The following is a 17,071-nucleotide window of genomic DNA, read 5'->3' on the forward strand; positions in this document are numbered from 1 at the left end:
CGAGATCATAAATGATCAGTCTTAAGTAGGGTGACCGTAAGTCCTGCAAATGGGGACAGTCCTGGCTTCTGTAGTCTGGTCACAGCCAGTTGGTCAAAAATCCTGGGTCAGAGTCCAACACGGAGGTAAAGCAGTGTGGTATACTAGGCAGGTGACTGGCAGGCACTGCTCCATGTGGGAACAAGGATGTGCCACATGAGGGAGGAGTGAAGCCTGCTCCAGTCTACCTGCCTTGGTCCTGCCTGTTGCACCATGCCTCCCCACCAGACTCCAGCCCAGGACTTTTGACCAACCAGCCTGGACTAGACTGGAAGCCAGGGACTCTCCTAAGACTCTCGTTTGCCCAGGACATGTGGTCATCCTAGTCTTAAGGAAAGCGTCAGTTGCAAGATTTCCAGTAGTCGTTACCCAGGGCTCAGGATTTCCAACATGAGGTATACTGCACACTGAAATGTCAAGTCACAAGGAATACTGTAAAAGGATCACATCCTATGTTAAGTCAAAACAGAACACTAAATTTTGTTCTGGCAATGATCACATGCTACACTATGGATGCCCTCTCTGGAAATGTAAGGTACAACTGGAATGACAAATACACAGGATGTTAATACCATCAGCCCAGTCCTGCACACTTGCATGCCCAAATTTATTTTTATGCAGTCCCGCTGAATGCACTGGTACGACCTACTTAGTGAATTAAATCATATACATATATGTGCACAGGATCAGGATGAAATCCTTGTACATAATATATGCTTTAAAAGTTAAAGTGTGACTTTCATACTTTGAAATAATGACTTGATCTCAGTTATTGTACACTAATTAGTTACAAGAATTTCAGTTGATCTCTGTGAACTTGCTGAAGCTGTGATTAAGTCGCTGTAACCTACTAATCCTAGCTGTATAGACCCTAGAGATCTTTGGCCAGGCTCATAATCTGCTCCATCTCCTTCTCTAAAACTTCAAAAAAAATCCCAGTAAAGTAATGCTTTTTGGGAAGGGAAAGTGCATGCTTATAAAATGTGTTATGTCAAGAATCTTCAAAATAAGAATTAGAATGTAAGGCACACTTCTAAGTAATAAAGCATAAGAAATTATATTTTTACCTAATATTTTTCAATTGAGATTCCACCTCATCTGCGTACATCGTCATTTTCATGCTCTTTTTGGGAGAGGGAGTTGATATCATTTTCAGTTCAAGATCATAGTCCATTTCATCAGAATCAGAAGCACTAGCACTTGATCGCCTGGCTGCACTGCGATCTCGGGCTTGTTTGAATGCTTGTAGCTCATCCCGGTACTCTACCACAACTCTGTCATCTTCATCCATATCTTGATCTTCCTCCTCCTCCTCCTCTTCCTCCTCAATAGGTTCCTCAGGAACATTCACTAGGCCTGAAGTACAATATATTAATTTTGACATGTTGAAGTTTCTTTTTCCATCAAGTTATTAAGAACTATGATCCAAAAAAAAAAAAAAAAAAAATCAGGAAAGATAAATAAAGGTTCCTCACAGGCAGAATGAGTGAGTGCTTATGTACCGGCAAGTCAATATAGAAAAATGAAAGAAATGAGAGTCATGACATGAGTCAGCCTATAACAATCAACACCCCAGAAGGTCAATTAAGTAATGCATCTGGATTTTTTTTTAAAAATCTAAATTGCACAATCATCAATATAATATATTGTGATACTTGCTGGAGAAATGATAATCAAATTTCAGTTTCTTCGAGGGGTTATAGCGGTCACTGCTGGTGCCAGAACAAATGAAATTCCTTTCAGGTCTCTCAATATAATAGGTGCTGCTATTATCAGTACTCTAATTTTATGTTATAGATCCGTTTTTCCTCTTAAGCTTAGTGAAAGACATCTGTTTTTTAAATAATCTGTTTGTCTGACACTCTCTCATTTATAGAATTAATCTATACAAATTAACTACTAATTCAAAATGTCAATTTGCCAAAACAGAAGACAAAAAAAAGACTGTTAATGGAACAGCTGCCAGAAGATAAGTATAATGATTATTATTTTACTTGAAAGCTATACTTTCATTGAAAGAAAATTATTTTAATGGTTAAATGATGTATGCTAATGCTGTCTTAACATGGTTTTGCATTTACATACAGCTTTTCACCTTAAAATGCCTCTGTTACTTCTAGTTCTTACAATACTCTTGCAAAACAATCATCAGGTGAAGACGGAACAAAAAAACATTTAAGGCACTGAATTAAGATACGGGTTTGAGTCCTAGGTTAATCCCACACCTCAATGGTAACCTTTTGTGGACTGCTTAATTTCTGTACCTCAGTTCCTCATAAGTAAAATGGAAGTAATACTGACTGTCTCCCGGTGTTATAAGGAGATACTACAACAAAGCAGCACAAGAGCTAGATAACCCCAATTTTACAAACAGGAAAACAGAAACATGAGGAGGTCACATATCAAACAAATCGTAGCAAAGCACAGGATTCAATATTCTGACTCATCTTTCTTTTCTAGCCACCTCCATCCACATAGCACACGGTAACTACAGCTCTGTCTTGGACTAACCTTCAGTCTGGTTAAGGTGAAGCAAATCACAAAAGTAAGGCCTACGTCATATATGCAAACCACCTCGATTTACAACAAAGAAGGTTGATTATATACTTCTTAGCTGATAGGGTACCTCCATTCCCCTACAGGCTACCTTGAGACACCGTGCATTCATTGGAAGCTTATTAGGAACAAGCCAGATGCAGAGATTCTCCACATTTTTGGACCCAAGTCAACCATCAAAATTTATCATACAACCTTATCATCAAACTTTTAACTGAAAAGAGGCTCCAGAGTGATTAGCTGACCACTTGCTATGGACTTGTGGACTACCAGAGGTCCACAGACGACATTTGAGTAGAAAAACTTCTGTTGGTTTTGAAATAAGTATAGGTAGACTTAATTAGCTCAAATGGGTAGACAAGATGATCTTGTGCTCTCTTTTAGCCCTACTTTAATATAAACCTTATCATTTTCTTCCCTTCTCTGATTTTGGAGTTTCACAACAGCAGACATCCTCAAACTCTATTTGAAGATACAATGTGCAATGTGTTTCATTTAGTAATTAACAGATTACCTGAATGCCGGTGCTTGTAAGGAGGTGTCAAGCCAACATCATCCCCAATAAGTGTCCTTTTCTTTATTACATCACGGTGGATTCGACGCGAATGATACCTTCGTTTCCTAAAATTCATCAAAAGGAAGATACTGCTGTCATGTAAAAGGCCAAAATGAGGGTGGGCCAAACTCAGCCAAGCCATAAAGCAACTGCATTTTCACTGTCTTCAATGGCAGTCAGAAGCATGTATTCAGGGGCTCCATTCTGTCGGCAGCATGAACATTATGAATGCAAGTACAGACTAATTTTAAATGTTTTTCCTTTAAGACTTAAAAATGTAAAGTCACCTTTGCTTAAATACCACACAATACTTTTTTCTCTCCAGTCTTCAGACCTTTAAGGGACAAATCCATAGCTGAAAAAATCTTACTGGCATGATTAAATGTGTGTATGGTCCTAGTCCCTTTGCCCTGTACTCACCAAGAGTTGCTAAGAATTCCTTTCATGCCCCCATAATTGGGATTGCCGTATTTCATATAATATTGGCTTCTCCTTGCAGCTCCAAGTTCTTTTTTGTCATCTGAAAAAAATGTGCTAAAGTCAAAGGAATATTTTTCTTTTTGCAAACACATTGGTATGAAAATTAAGGAAGTCTAAGTCAAGGCAAGAAGGATGCACAGAAAACTAATGTCTAAAATATTAACGACCTTCTAAAATGGCCAGTTTCCTTCCTTCAAATAACACTTAGTCAACACAAAAAAGGAATACAGTCTTGCTGACAACTCCTTTGAAATGAAACCAGAGCAGTAAAAGACACACTATTCAGCTGATTTCATTCCACACAGCCTTTGACTATCTATTAGCCATCTGTTTGATTACGCATCAGTAAGAGTAGGAATATGGACACTATCTTAGAGAGGACACTTACAGGGCTTTGTGAAAAAAGATATATCCATATCAGAAAAAAGCAAGCAACTGAGTCTACTTTACTCGTAATAAATTATCCAGTGACATTATTGTACTTGGTAACAATTTCCACCCACTACCTCACAAGAAGTACCATATCATAAGCATGTCAAATGATCTGGATGCTTTTAAATGGTGAGACTACCCCTGTGAGACAGGAAAGCAGAAGACCTGTTTTGAAAGATTAAGATTCTAAGCCTTTTTGGACTCAAAGTATCCCTCATTAGATTCAGGGCAGCTCACGTTAGACTCAAAGGTGCCTCTCGGAAAATGCCAACTCTTACTTTTCTGTAGTCAAAAACCAAGCGAAAAGTAACAGGGTAATTCTTCTGTTGCAAAAAGCTCAGGCCACAACAGGTCATAGCGTTTTAACACTATGGATTACTATTTCAAATCTCTGGCTTGCCTGAACATGTAACAATGCTACAGCACCTTGTGACACCCTTGAAAAGATCTCAAGGCACCCCATGGTGCCACGGATCCCTGGTTGAGAATCACTGGATTAAGAAGTATGTCTTCTGTTGAACTTCTGCAGTGGACTGAGTTTTGCCCAGGGTAAGTTTTATATCTCACTTGGACTGGATTTAATTTACACACAAAATATACGCAAATATTACAAAGCGTTAGATTGCTTTTTAGATATGACATGCTAACGCGTAACATCAAAAATAATAATAAATCTTTGTGCAGCTCATCATTTAGGCATGAAATAAATTGTAGAGGGTCTCTGAAGTGGGCCACTTACCTCTAGTAGCAAATCTCATGAACAGTTTATTTCCTTTAGCTAGTTTGTTGGCTGGACGAAGATCATTACGTAACAGAGAATCTTCTTCTACCTGAGAGAGCGCATCCAGCTTTGGGGTGGGGGTGGAAAAATGAAGACAGTTTTGGATACAAAAAATGAAGTCTTTACATACACATTTATTTCATTCAATAGTCAAAACTAACAAGCAATTACTATGAAAATATATCGTCATCTTAAGAACCTCCCAGCATGCGTGTGAGCTTTGTTGTTTCACAATTCTTTTGCTGTTTTGAAGTCTCCATTTCACAATTTCTTTCATACTGTACCTCACAAGGTTGGATTTTCTGACCTCCTGTATGCCAGAGACATTCCTTCTCCTCAAAATCCACCTTCGCAAATCCCTCCAGTGTTGATATCCCCACTGACAAGCTCTTCGGATTGTCACTTGCCTTTGTTGTTTTCCCCACAAATTTTATTTAATTACAAAGATAATTTAATTACTAATTTATATTTACATATGATATGCTTTACTCACAACTGACACTAGAAGTACTTCATATTTAAAGTACGTTACACTGGCCAAAAACGCATCTCTTATGCTAATGTTTGTTCTTCTTTCTGTACTGACCTCAACATCACTTGGACTGTCATCTTCAACCTCTCCCTCCTCAGTCTCATCATCTGAGCTTTCCTCTTGTTTGTCTAAGAAGAACAAATCAAAAAAAAAATATTCTTCATTTTAAAACGTCAGATTTTGGCTTCCAGTTTGATTTCAGAAAACAAGAGCTTACTAGTCATTCTGTGAAAGCTGGTGAGAAACATCTGCATACATTTTAAACAGATTATATGAATGCAAAACAACACTAAATAATCAGATAATTTTCTTTACACTTGCACGTTAAATCCAGGCAAGTGGTTGAAACTGTAGGATTACAAGTCTAATAGTCAGAAAATGAAAGAAGTCGTACTGCACTTCACTTATGGACAGAGGTCACTGAGGTCAGGATTTAAGAGCTTGTTGGGTGCTTAAACCACAAACATTTTTAAAAGAAAATCCTGAATGCATTTATTTAGCTACTATTTAAAATCAAAACAAAACCCCATAATCTAGAATTCATTACTTTAAAAATATCAAGAAAATCATTGACGCCAAGAAATTGAACGCATTTAATTTCAAGAATTGGCCATTGTTTTGGGAATTTTATATACGTGATCACAGTCGCTAGACAATAGCATCAATTTTCCAGTTTAATAATTTGCAATGAGAAAAAGGTTGTTTATACTGTTACAAACTTTTCTAATTATTCCTCAGATAGGATTTACTAGTGAGTGATAGATCGTTTAGCAATGCTTCTCACAAATACCCCAAAGCACTTTAAAAATGTAGGTTAAGCCTTTCAATAGCTATGTTGTTTCGGTACGGGCCTATAGGGGCCACTTTGCCAAACAATGAACACTAACAACTTGCAGGGTGGAATACAGCAGCTTTTCAACAGCTCGCAGCAACTACACAAAAGTTCATGGCAGAAAGTGGAGAATGCTGAATCAGAGAGAATTCAGATAGGCAACAAAACCCAATTATTCAGGTTGGAACATGGCCAGGTTATCAGGGATGGCATCTGATCTCCTACAAAAAAAAAGGGTTGTGGGATCATTATTCACTGCAAGAGGTTTTATAACAAAATATATAACTGATTCTCATATTATCAATTTGAAAAAGGGATCTCTAAGCCAAAGCCTTTTTGCATTTTTATTTATTTATTTATTTTTATTTATCTTCATTCCTTAACTTGCATCATAAGTCCTTTTTGGGCTAAACAGTTTGAACCTCACCTAGTATTCTTGCTTTTCCAGATGAACAGGTATGTACAAAAGTGTAATAGTAACAAAGTCCTCCTACATAATGATATGTGGAGACCTGATGTAATACCTACTTCGTAGCCAGTATGATGAATGTGCAAGTATGGCTCTTCAATTTCAATTAATACGATCCCTTAATCTCTAAAATCCTCCTAAAGCAGGTACTTTAAGATTATGTTTTATAGCATCTAGGTATTTATTTTAAATTATCTCATGGTTACGTTTAGGTTATGATGGTTAACTACTTAAATTGCAGTTTCATGGTTTTTGGGAAACTGAAATCCATGTTTGTCCACAAAAATCAACAAAAATAAATAAATAAAGCAATAAATAAACACAATTCTGGGTCCCCAGTGGGAGCTCACAGTCCTCCCTGGTGAGAGGGGAAAAGTACTAGCTGGCAGGATGGCATAAAGGGCAGCAGACAAGATGGAGGTAGTTGCTCCCTTGTCCATCCCCCCTGCCCGAGGCCTCTCCACCAATAACCCCCGAGTGGCCGGGCCACTGCAAAATGACCGTGGAAAAGAACTTTATGCCATGATCAATCTGTGAAAATTGGTAAGTCCCCCCATGATTTAGGTAGACCCCTAGTTATTGTATATGCTACAACTACACCAAAAAGCTTTCAGTTCAATTAAATGAGACATAGTCCGGTTAGATGATCCGAAGTGTAGCCGAGAGTCTTCAATACCTTGTACAAATTAGCTTTCTTAAAGAAAGGAAGATGCTAGGGATGCTGTGAGGTTGCAGAGAAAACCTGCAGGTAGTAATGTATTTGGGAAGGCTACTGGAAGTTTAACAAAGTTCTGAAAACAGACTTTAACTGATGGGGCCTGCTCAGGCTTAAAACAGAGAAAAGGGAATTTGTTTGTACAACTCACTTAAGTGACACTGATAATAACCTTAACAACAGAAGCGTTTCTCACTTTCATTAGTACTGTGTAATGCCACATCATTGTAAGTTATCACATGGACCTAACAGTAAAACAGTTGGGTGCAGTCATCAGGTAACTGAAGCCAGAGATTTCTGAACTATGTCCGCGAGACTATAATGGAGTTATGATTAGATGGCCGTATCTACACAAGATGCTACTGTGCATTTATTTAGTAAATAATAAATGTTCAGTAATGCGAGTTACTGTGCAATAGTGCTGGCGAACACCCTTTTTGTGACACTGCCATGCAGTAGCATCATGTCACTGTTTCTGCCAAGCAGCATTACTGCAGTCAGCATCTTGTGCAGATGCACCCAGAGTTTCCAGGTTCAAAGTCAAAGTGTAGTTCTGCTTTGTTTTATTACAACTAACCTTGCAGCATGCTGTTTCAGAAAAGAGAATATTGGCTAAATTCAGAGCTGGTATAAACAGCAGTGGAAGTTACACAATGATAAAGCAGCACCGCGGCCCAGAGATCGTAGAGGATGGTGGTGTTTCAAGGAAGAATTTAGGTCATAAAGCATCTTCTTACACCCATTTACTTTTCACTGCTATAATGCTCAACTTCTACTCCCTTTCTTGTAAATCACAAGAATTCTTCTTGTGTAACTTGCACCACTATTTACCTCACCTCTGAGTCTGGACCCATCTTTAGAACGTTCTAATTGATCAAATCACTGTTTTTGGTACATCTCCAACCCACCTTTTGGGAAGCAGCTCCTTCAAAAGGTTTCCAAGATGAAAGCCTTTTTTAAACTGGAAGAATACATTTACCTGAAACCATATGACAGAACCTTCTTCAGTAACTCAGATCATGCAACACCCCCACACAACACAAATTTTAGTGTGGGTATTTAATGGCATGACCCATATATTCTGTGCATCTACCTTTCTTGGGTTTTTCAGTTGTCTTCTCCTCACTGTTTTCTCGGTTTTTGATTTTTTCCTGATCAGGCATAGAGCTCATATTTATAAGAGCACGTGTTGCTGTTACTTCATCAAGCCACACCACATTACCTAAACAAAACAAAACAAAAATCAAGTTAGCCGAAATGTTTCCCTCAGACTCTTATGATGACAACATTTATCTTAAATGATTGCATCTTCCCCACATACAGAAAGAAAATTACTATTATAAAACTTCCATCACATTATAGGTAGTAGTGAAAAAGAAAGATCCTGGACCTGAAGAATGCACTGCATTTGAAAGCTGGTCTAAATGTATCCTAACTGTGCAGCTGCTCCAATAAAGGTATCACCCAGAGCACACTTGCCTCTCACACACCTCTTAGACAATTATGGCTACAACACCACTCAGTGCTACCAATTTTTTTCTTCTATAAAGGTAAAACTAATGGCTTAGAACAACTAGTTAGTAGAGCACAGACATTTAGTGTTACAAAGATCACATTTTTTGACTGAACTAAAAGCACGCTAAAATGAATATCCACATGCAGAACGTGTAGATGCCCTGATAAATGGAGGACTCATCCAGGTGTGTTGTGCATTTTGTAAACCTGTCAAGAAACAAATAGGATTGAATCAAGAATACTGGCTCATAAAACTGTTTGTTAATTTGTTTTGAAGAGTGTTACTTTGCATCTGTATTTATAATGCTTTACATTATTGTAGGAAGTGATCTTGAGGCATAGTTTGTAAAGTAAGTCCGAGTAATTCAAGGTTTCATTACAGAATGCCGATGGGGGTTTTTCTTTTTTTTTTTTGGAAAAGAGAAGATATGTTGCTGGATTAATGCTTTGAGTACGAGCAAAGGTCTGTTAAAGAAAATGCAATGCAAGATCAGTACCTATCAAGAAAATATCTTGGGGAGAGAGAATTAAAATCTCAAGCAGTAAAACTGATTAAGCATTAAGCTGATGATAGATTCAAAAGATAAAGGAAAAAAGTGGGCAGGAGAAAGGCAACGTCAGAGATGCTTCTTTAAAAAATATGCAGAACAAAGACCAATCTCTTGAGATGGCTTCAGTCCAGATACAGCCACAAATGTATTTTGTTCTGTTTGCCATAGAGTGTGACACTATAGAACAGGTTCATATTTGTTTAATATTAAGACGTTTGAATAGATGAGACTCAAACAGAAAGCATGCTGTCTTCTAAATTTGAAGACTAATCAACAAGAAAAGCCATGTGTGAATCAAATACCCAAATGTCTTCTCATCTTCAGTTAGTTAAAATCTACATTTCTATGTTTCTCACTTGGAAACACAGCACCTTAGCTCAGTACATTTCCAGTCTTTCCAGGTTTTGTTCTACTAATGATTTGTTGTACTAATGTATTTTGAAGACAGTGCTGCACTTTGTCATTTTTGCCAAGGTCAGCATTTCTATGTCATAAATAGACCCCAAAATATTGTATGCTGGCTAACTGTATGAGTCTCTTAAATGCAGTATCAGAACCAACAAACACTTAACTGAGTCTACATACTAAAAATGCAATTAACACCAAACCCTCATCTTGGCACAAACACTCTGCAGCTTTAGCCTTCATTACTTATCTGATGATGTGCAAACCAGAACAAAATCCAGATCTCTAACAGCTTTAATCTAAGCAAGTATGACTGTAAATACACACCGCATGAAGCTCTATGGAGCAAACAGACGTATTCCAACCTCGTAACTTTTAATTAAGACTTCAAACCTATTATTTAAAGAACGCCATGCTCCACTAGTGTTTGATAGAGGTAAGTTTCCTTTCAAGCTAATTACTAAACTATACAATGTGTTGATATTCACAGCATTTTATTAACTATTTCATTTGAATACTCCTTGAAACTAAGGCGGAAAGCCAGGGAAAGTCAGTGGCAGAGGAAGGATAAGAAATCTCTTGAGCTCTGCAGTACCACAAAGAATAAGGTTTACTTTACTTACATGACGTGTCATCTAGCCATTCAATATGAGCAGGAGGATACTCTTTGAAATAAGCGAAGATGTCCTGGGTACTCATCTCATCTACCCCACAAATGTAGATTGTATCCAATCTCACTTTAGGGATCGCTGAGAAAGAAAATCTTTACTCACTTCTGTTGAACAGGTGTGATTAAAACATTTTAAACTAGCAAAGGTGATTTTATTAAAATCATGTTCAAGCCATGCTATTCTAAACTTATGAACTTCCATTCTCTTGGCTTCCAACTTGGTTACAACTTCACAATATTTTTAACTTTTCTAGCTGAAAATAAAATTTGGATATGGAAAATACAATGCCATTAAGAATACAAGAATGTATTGTTACAGAAGTTCTACTGCTAAAAATTGTTTAAGATCTTAAACTTGAATGACAACCTCTATGATTTTTTTCTCCACCTGGTGTTAAAAGCAAGAGTAATGTACTGGTGTTAATTTTACCATAACTGAAAATTAAATAAAATATTTTCCTCATGTTGTCAATTAGGAATATGAACAGTTAACCGATTAATCATTTAACTGATAACCCCAGTGATAACCAGTTATAGCTTACTGGTTAGCACAGGGCAGGGAACCATTTGGCAGGGAAGGGGGGGAACTGAAGCAGTATGGTGCCCCAGCTAAAACCAGGGGAGGGAGGGAGGAGCGGCAACCAGTACCTATAGCTAGGCTCCGCAGACCCTGGTGCAGCTGCTTGCAGTCTCCCTGCCACCTGCTACTAGCAGCCTGGGCTCCAAGCAGGCTCCTGCTGCCCACTGCAGAGCCCCGGCTACTCACAGCAAGTAGTCGCACCAGGGTCCACAAAGCCCAGCTATTAGGCCTGTGTGAAGCAAAATGTATTTGCTTCGGATTTCGACTGGTGATTCAGAGAGACAGTGATTCGATTTAGTGATCTGAACTGCTGTCCCGATTCAATTCAGCCGAATCCAGATTCAAAGATATTCAGCACTGAATCTTATTCAGCCACAGACGATACAGGCAGGTAGTGCTGGCAGGAGCAGCTGGGGGAGCAAGCAGAAAAGCCAAGACTTGAGCTGGCAGCCCTGGGAGAAGCTGCGGCTTGTCCAGCTGCCCCCCTAGCATTTCCCCCACGGGGGCAAGGCAGGCAGTGCTGGCAGACCCGGGAGAAGCTGTGGGGGCTGTGGGGAATGATTGGGAGCTGCCAGCACTCCCTGCCTCACCCTGGTGGGGAGGCAGCTGGGGGAGTCATGGCTTGAGCCAGCAGCCCTAGGAAAAGCCATGGGGGCTGGGGAAAACGAACCGGAAAGCGGGGAGGAAGCCCCTGTCCATTCCCCTAGCCCCTGGTTTGATTCCCCAGCTCCCCAATCATTCCCCACAGCTCCTGTAGCTTCTCCCAAGGCTGCCAGCACTGCCTGCCTCACCCCAGTGGGGACAGCCGTAAGGGCAGCCAGCACTGTTCCCACCAGCACTGCCTAGTGCCTGCCTGTAGTCTATGGCCAAATCTCTCCAAATCGATTCAGAGACTTCTGATTCAATTCGGAGAGATTAATGGGTCTCCCAATTCGATTTGGGCGCTGAAGCAAGCCAAATCTCCTCTGAATTGAATCGGCTACCGAAGCTTTGCACAACCCTACTAGTTATTAGTTACTAGTCTCCCCTCCTTCTTCCCCCTTCTCCCTACTAATTAATCATGTAACTGTTGTAATTACAATGGGTTAAATGGATTTTTTAAAATTGGTATTTACACCCCTATTTTCAATTTGCCTTCTTTGTGTATTTGACAGTACTTTCTCTAGACCCTTTCCCTGTTACCTCTGGAGGGTCAGTGAGTTAGGCCCTGATCCTGCAAAGAGATATGCAAGGAAGGTGGCCTAAATCCTGACAACATGGAGCCCCAGGGATTTTATGCAACTATACACAGATATTTGGATCCACTTGCACTAATGCACTCGCATAACTGGGGACTTAGTTTACATTTGCTTCACCGCAGCAACAAAGAAAAGAAACATTTCAAATAAAAACAGGAAAACATAGTTGTAACACCATGACAGATGGTGTTCAACAGAGTTCAAAGAACTCTTCATCCATTTGTTTTGAAAATGACTGATTTGTTTAAGGTCTGACATTTTTTTCATCAGTTATCCAAGAGCCAGACCTTTATGAAGCCTGTCATATAAATGTGTGTTGATGACTTACTTGCTAATCTACATGCAATACTAGGCATAACTGCCAGAGCAGCAAAATAAAGCATCTGCTCAAAGTAATTTCATTTCTTCCAAATATCATCTATTCCATCACCTTATGATCATTTTAATTTGAAATAATTTTTAAAATGATGTGAAAACTAAAGAAGTGAAAATACAAGTTACTGTTCCTAGCAACTCTGCCCTCCTTTATGCAGCATCTCTTGTGGAGTGAGGTAGTACAGCTATCAAAACTAGAGATTCCAGCTTTCAACTCTTTGCTAAAGTCATGGCACTTTCTGTACCTTTCTTCATCATGTCTCGGTCCAATGCCACATTCCTTTGGGCAAGATTCACCTCAGCTCGAAAATGAAAACGTTTTGCTCTTTGCTCTTTTTTCTCAATTGCTTCCTGAAAAATACAAGAGAAATACGCAGTCAGAAAGGAAATGGCTGCATTGTTCTAAACAAGTTCAACAGCAAGATGAGACACTTATAACACACATGACAAGAAAGCGATACTTGAAGATTTTGTTAGTTATCAACAGGCCTGCCCGACAAATACAATGCAAAACAGACGCAGAAACAGAAGAATTTAAAGAACAACTGTGGTTCAATTATGGGTGTACAAAGTGATTATTTTCTTGTGGGTTGAGCAATATAATAGGCATTGTGATGCTTTGTCTGCCACTTACTCTTTGCAACTCTGTGCAAGTTCTTAAGCTCTATGATGAGCATGTTTATTTGTCAGCAAAATGCGTACACAAAGCCAAAGTTCATGAAGCCCTGTCTTAAAGGAAAGATTTCTTCCATCTGGCTATGCTAAACTTTTATTTTAAGATTACTGGTTTGCTTACACGGAAAACCAGAAACAAGTGAGATGATACAGATCACACAGAGCTATCAGGCAATTGAAAAAAAATTGGCAACATATGGCTTTTGGGAATATTTTTTATGTTAGCACTTCTCCAATACTAACTGGAGAGCCAACAATAGAAATCTTGTTCTGGCTGGTAATCCAAGCTATTTCTGGGGAGCTCATTAGCATAGTATCTAAGCAGCAGGGATACAAAAGATCTTATGCAGTCTCTTAAGAGAAACGTTAGTTTTCTTTCTTGGGACCGATTAAAATTAATAGGGTATTAACAGGACATTTTAAACGGCTTTCAGTCATATGAACTAAAATATAACTCAGTACGTTAGCAAATGCTTAAGCAAAAATTGCCCTGATTGATATAATTTCAAGATGGATTTGCCTTGGAAATCTCTGAAAACTGATTAAAAAGTCAAACTTTTCTCGTTAAACAGAATCACCTCTCCTTCCCCATGATTATTAATGTTGCGTATCATTAAGGAATATAACAGAGTAGGAAGATTTTCTCCTTGATAATTTAACATGAAATGTCTAAATGAACCGCAAGTGTCCAACGCAAAGGATGCAGTGGCTAGGAACTAGAAAAGTTTTTCAATCCTAAACACGAACTTCTGGGTTTCCCACTGAAACACGACACTATAAGTCAGGCATCAGCACTGTTGCTGCAAGGGTTCAAATTTTGCAGTGCTCTGAAGATATAAAGGCTTAAATGGTACTGGAGCACTACACAGATAAAAGGTAAAATGATGCATCATACGGAAGTGCCAGTGCTTTAAAATTATGTCACATAGCCAGGAGACCAGCTGCAAGTTTAAGCTGAAAATGTTCCACAAAATAATGCCCTTAGACAACGCCAGCCAATGGAGCCCAGTATTCCTGCCAAACATTTGCTTTCCCTTGTCACTTGCACAATAAGAAAAATTCAGCTGACTTGATTCAAAGGACTTTGCGATGTGGAGTGGCACCACCGCAATTCCGATAACAGTCTCCTTGTTTTTTGGCAAATGCAGAGAGTTTTTAGAAACAGTATTATACATCCTTGGTGGAGTACAAAAGCTTTGCCCACAGCTAAATCTTTCACTATACAATCATAAAAAGATGCCTGACTCCAGGTTTCCACAAAAAGCTTGTCTACTTTCTAGATTCTGTAAATTACAAATGCTGGATTACAAAAGAGTCATTACAGCACGTGAAAAAGCTCTAGAATCTTATTGCCTTATCTCTGGCTGTTAAAAAGGGACTATGGGACCCTGAAAGCCACCACCACACAACTATGCTTCCTATTCAACTAAGTAATACAACATTTTAAAGGGACACACTTGACGATATTACCTTGGAGGTGACGTCTATTCCTGTAATGAAACTTCCAGCTTTATTTTCATATCTTCTGCTAGTGTCCTATAATAAAGCAAAATTACAACAAATGCTGGATGAAGGCTAAATGCAGCAAGCTTGCTAAACTAATAAGACCCGACCTAGTAGTCAGCTCTGAAAGAAAACACATTTCTTTTTATTCTCCTTACTCCAAGCTAGCGCGGCATCAATCCACACAGGCACAATTCTCACCAGGGTCAATGGAGTTACAAGCAAACAGAATGGATCAAAAATCATTAAACTTTTTTTTTGTTGTTGCATTGATACACTCACTCTATTTTAGCATCTTAGATATTTACTTTTAAAATATCTGCATTCACAAGGGTGGAATTCACTCTGCTACAGCAAGGAAGTGGAAGTGATTATGAAACATCTTTTCCGTCTCTAATTTCCATGATTTTTTCCACGGCATCTCAAGTACGATTTCCACCCAATTCCAACAGCTCAAATGTGCTTCATGTAATCAGATTAAATTAAAAATGACAGTTTTCAGTACTTAGTTATCAAAGAAAAAAAGTCATCACAAAGTCAACTTTTGCATTAAAATCAGTATTAATTCTCTTGCCACCGCTGATTGAACAATGTTTCCCAAAACCTCAGTATCAGTCACTACCCCTCTTTTCTTCTGAACAAGCCTATTATTACCAGAGCAACCCACAAATGTCACAGTGAAGTGGAGGGGAAAAATAAAAAGGACTTTTATTCCTATCAGTTAGCTCAGCAGCATTCATAAAACAACGCACTAACCCAGGGGCAGCAAACCCCATGGCATATGGGCCACAAGGGACATGGGCCATTTTGGTGTGTGGCCCAAGGGCAGACCAGGGAAGGAGCATGGAAGCCAGTGACAGGCAGGGCAGGGAGCAGAGCACAGAGCCACAGATCAGGCAGGAAGCCTAGGGCAGGGAGCAGAGCAGCTGATTGGGCAGCAAGCCTAGGGCAGGAAGCAAGAGTGCAGATCAACAGGTAGGGCAGGGAGCAGAGCAGCAGATTGGGCAGGGTGCAACCAGCTGAGCCACCAATTGGGCAGGAAGCCCAGAACAGCAAGCAGAAAGCTGAGCAGCAGATCAGGCAGGGAGCAGAGCAGCTGATTGGGCAGCAAGCCCAGGACAGGGAGCAGAGTGCAGATCAACAGGTAAAGCAGGGAGCAGACCAGCCAATTCAGCTGAGCAGCCAATTGGGCAGGAAGCCCAGGACAGCCAGCAGAAAGCAGAGCAGCAGATCAGGCAGGGAGCAGAGCAGCTGATTGGGCAGGGAGCCCAGGACAGCCAGCAGAAAGCAGAGCAGCTGATTGGGCAGGGAGCCCAGGACAGGGAACAGAGTAGCTGAAGTCCAGGGCAGGGAGCAGAGCACAGAGCAGCCGATCGGGCAGGGGAACGGGGTCAGTGACGCGGTGCCCCCCGGGCACCGGCGACCCCGCCCCCCGGTCTCGAGGCGCGGACGAGTCCATGGTGCCCCGGGAGGGGGAGGGGGAAGGGGGGCAGCGCAGGCCAGATCCCCCCGCCCCCCGCGGCCCGTACCGGGAGCAGCTCCCGCAGCGATCGCCGCACGGGGACGGCCTCCAGCTCCCCCTCCTCCACCTCCATGGGCTCAGGCTCCGCGCCGCGCGCCTCCGCCGCCTCCGTCTTCACCGAAATCCGCAGGCCCCGCACGGCCGCCATCGCCCCGCCAGGCCCGCCCTCCGCTCACGGCCAGCGAGGCGCGCCAGCTAGAGCGTCGCCGCCGGCCTCCAGGCACGCAGAGACGGGATTGGCGGACAGAGCGTCCCCCCACCCCGCCACGAGCATAGAGGCGCGCGCTGTCGGGACAGAGCGCCTCCACCGTCAAAGTGGTCAGGGGATAGAGCGTCTCTCTAGGTCCTCCCGCCTGTGGAGCTCCCTGCCGTGGAGTCTAGTCAGTGCCCTTGTTTCCGCCACTCCTCCCGCAGGGCTCGGGCCTCGTGTCTGCGCCCTCGGAGTGACACAATTCAAAGGGCAGCGAGTCCAGGCTGCGCTCTGACGCGTTTCTTTGTGCTTCTGTTTCCTCACTGGCGGCGAAAGCCGGAGCGATTGATCCAAAGCACCCGCTGTTTCGAAGCCAAGGCCCGATTCTCGAACGAGTAAATACCGGAATGTGCTCATCCCCTCTCCCTCCATGCAGTTGCATGCAATGCGTCTTG

The 17,071-nt window shown here is 41.0% G+C and overlaps 1 protein-coding gene across 3 annotated transcripts in view; it reads right to left on the reverse strand.

Moving 5' to 3' along the window:
• The window catches only part of NCBP3 (nuclear cap binding subunit 3), a 28,707-nt gene extending 12,059 nt beyond the window's left edge, over positions 1 to 16,648 (reverse strand). For 2 of the 3 annotated variants that reach the window (XM_090025436.1, XM_090025438.1), the window contains exons 1-10: positions 16,434 to 16,648; positions 14,872 to 14,937; positions 12,972 to 13,077; positions 10,487 to 10,612; positions 8,486 to 8,614; positions 5,431 to 5,504; positions 4,803 to 4,911; positions 3,572 to 3,671; positions 3,110 to 3,216; positions 1,107 to 1,395 (exon numbers count right to left, since the gene is read on the reverse strand). In XM_090025436.1, the coding sequence (XP_089881562.1) occupies positions 1,107 to 1,395; positions 3,110 to 3,216; positions 3,572 to 3,671; positions 4,803 to 4,911; positions 5,431 to 5,504; positions 8,486 to 8,614; positions 10,487 to 10,612; positions 12,972 to 13,077; positions 14,872 to 14,937; positions 16,434 to 16,574 (1,247 nt within the window). In that variant the 5' untranslated portion in view covers positions 16,575 to 16,648. Of the gene's footprint in view, positions 1 to 1,106; positions 1,396 to 3,109; positions 3,217 to 3,571; positions 3,672 to 4,802; positions 4,912 to 5,430; positions 5,505 to 8,485; positions 8,615 to 10,486; positions 10,613 to 12,971; positions 13,078 to 14,871; positions 14,938 to 15,212; positions 15,348 to 16,433 lie in introns of those variants that run through there. The other variant, XM_090025439.1, reaches the window with a different exon arrangement.
• Between the last annotated feature and the right edge of the window lie 423 nt (positions 16,649 to 17,071).

Source organism: Crocodylus siamensis, chromosome 13 (genome assembly GCF_052110815.1).
Source record: "Crocodylus siamensis isolate JL-2025a chromosome 13, ASM5211081v1, whole genome shotgun sequence".
NCBI classification, from domain to species: domain Eukaryota; kingdom Metazoa; phylum Chordata; order Crocodylia; family Crocodylidae; genus Crocodylus; species Crocodylus siamensis.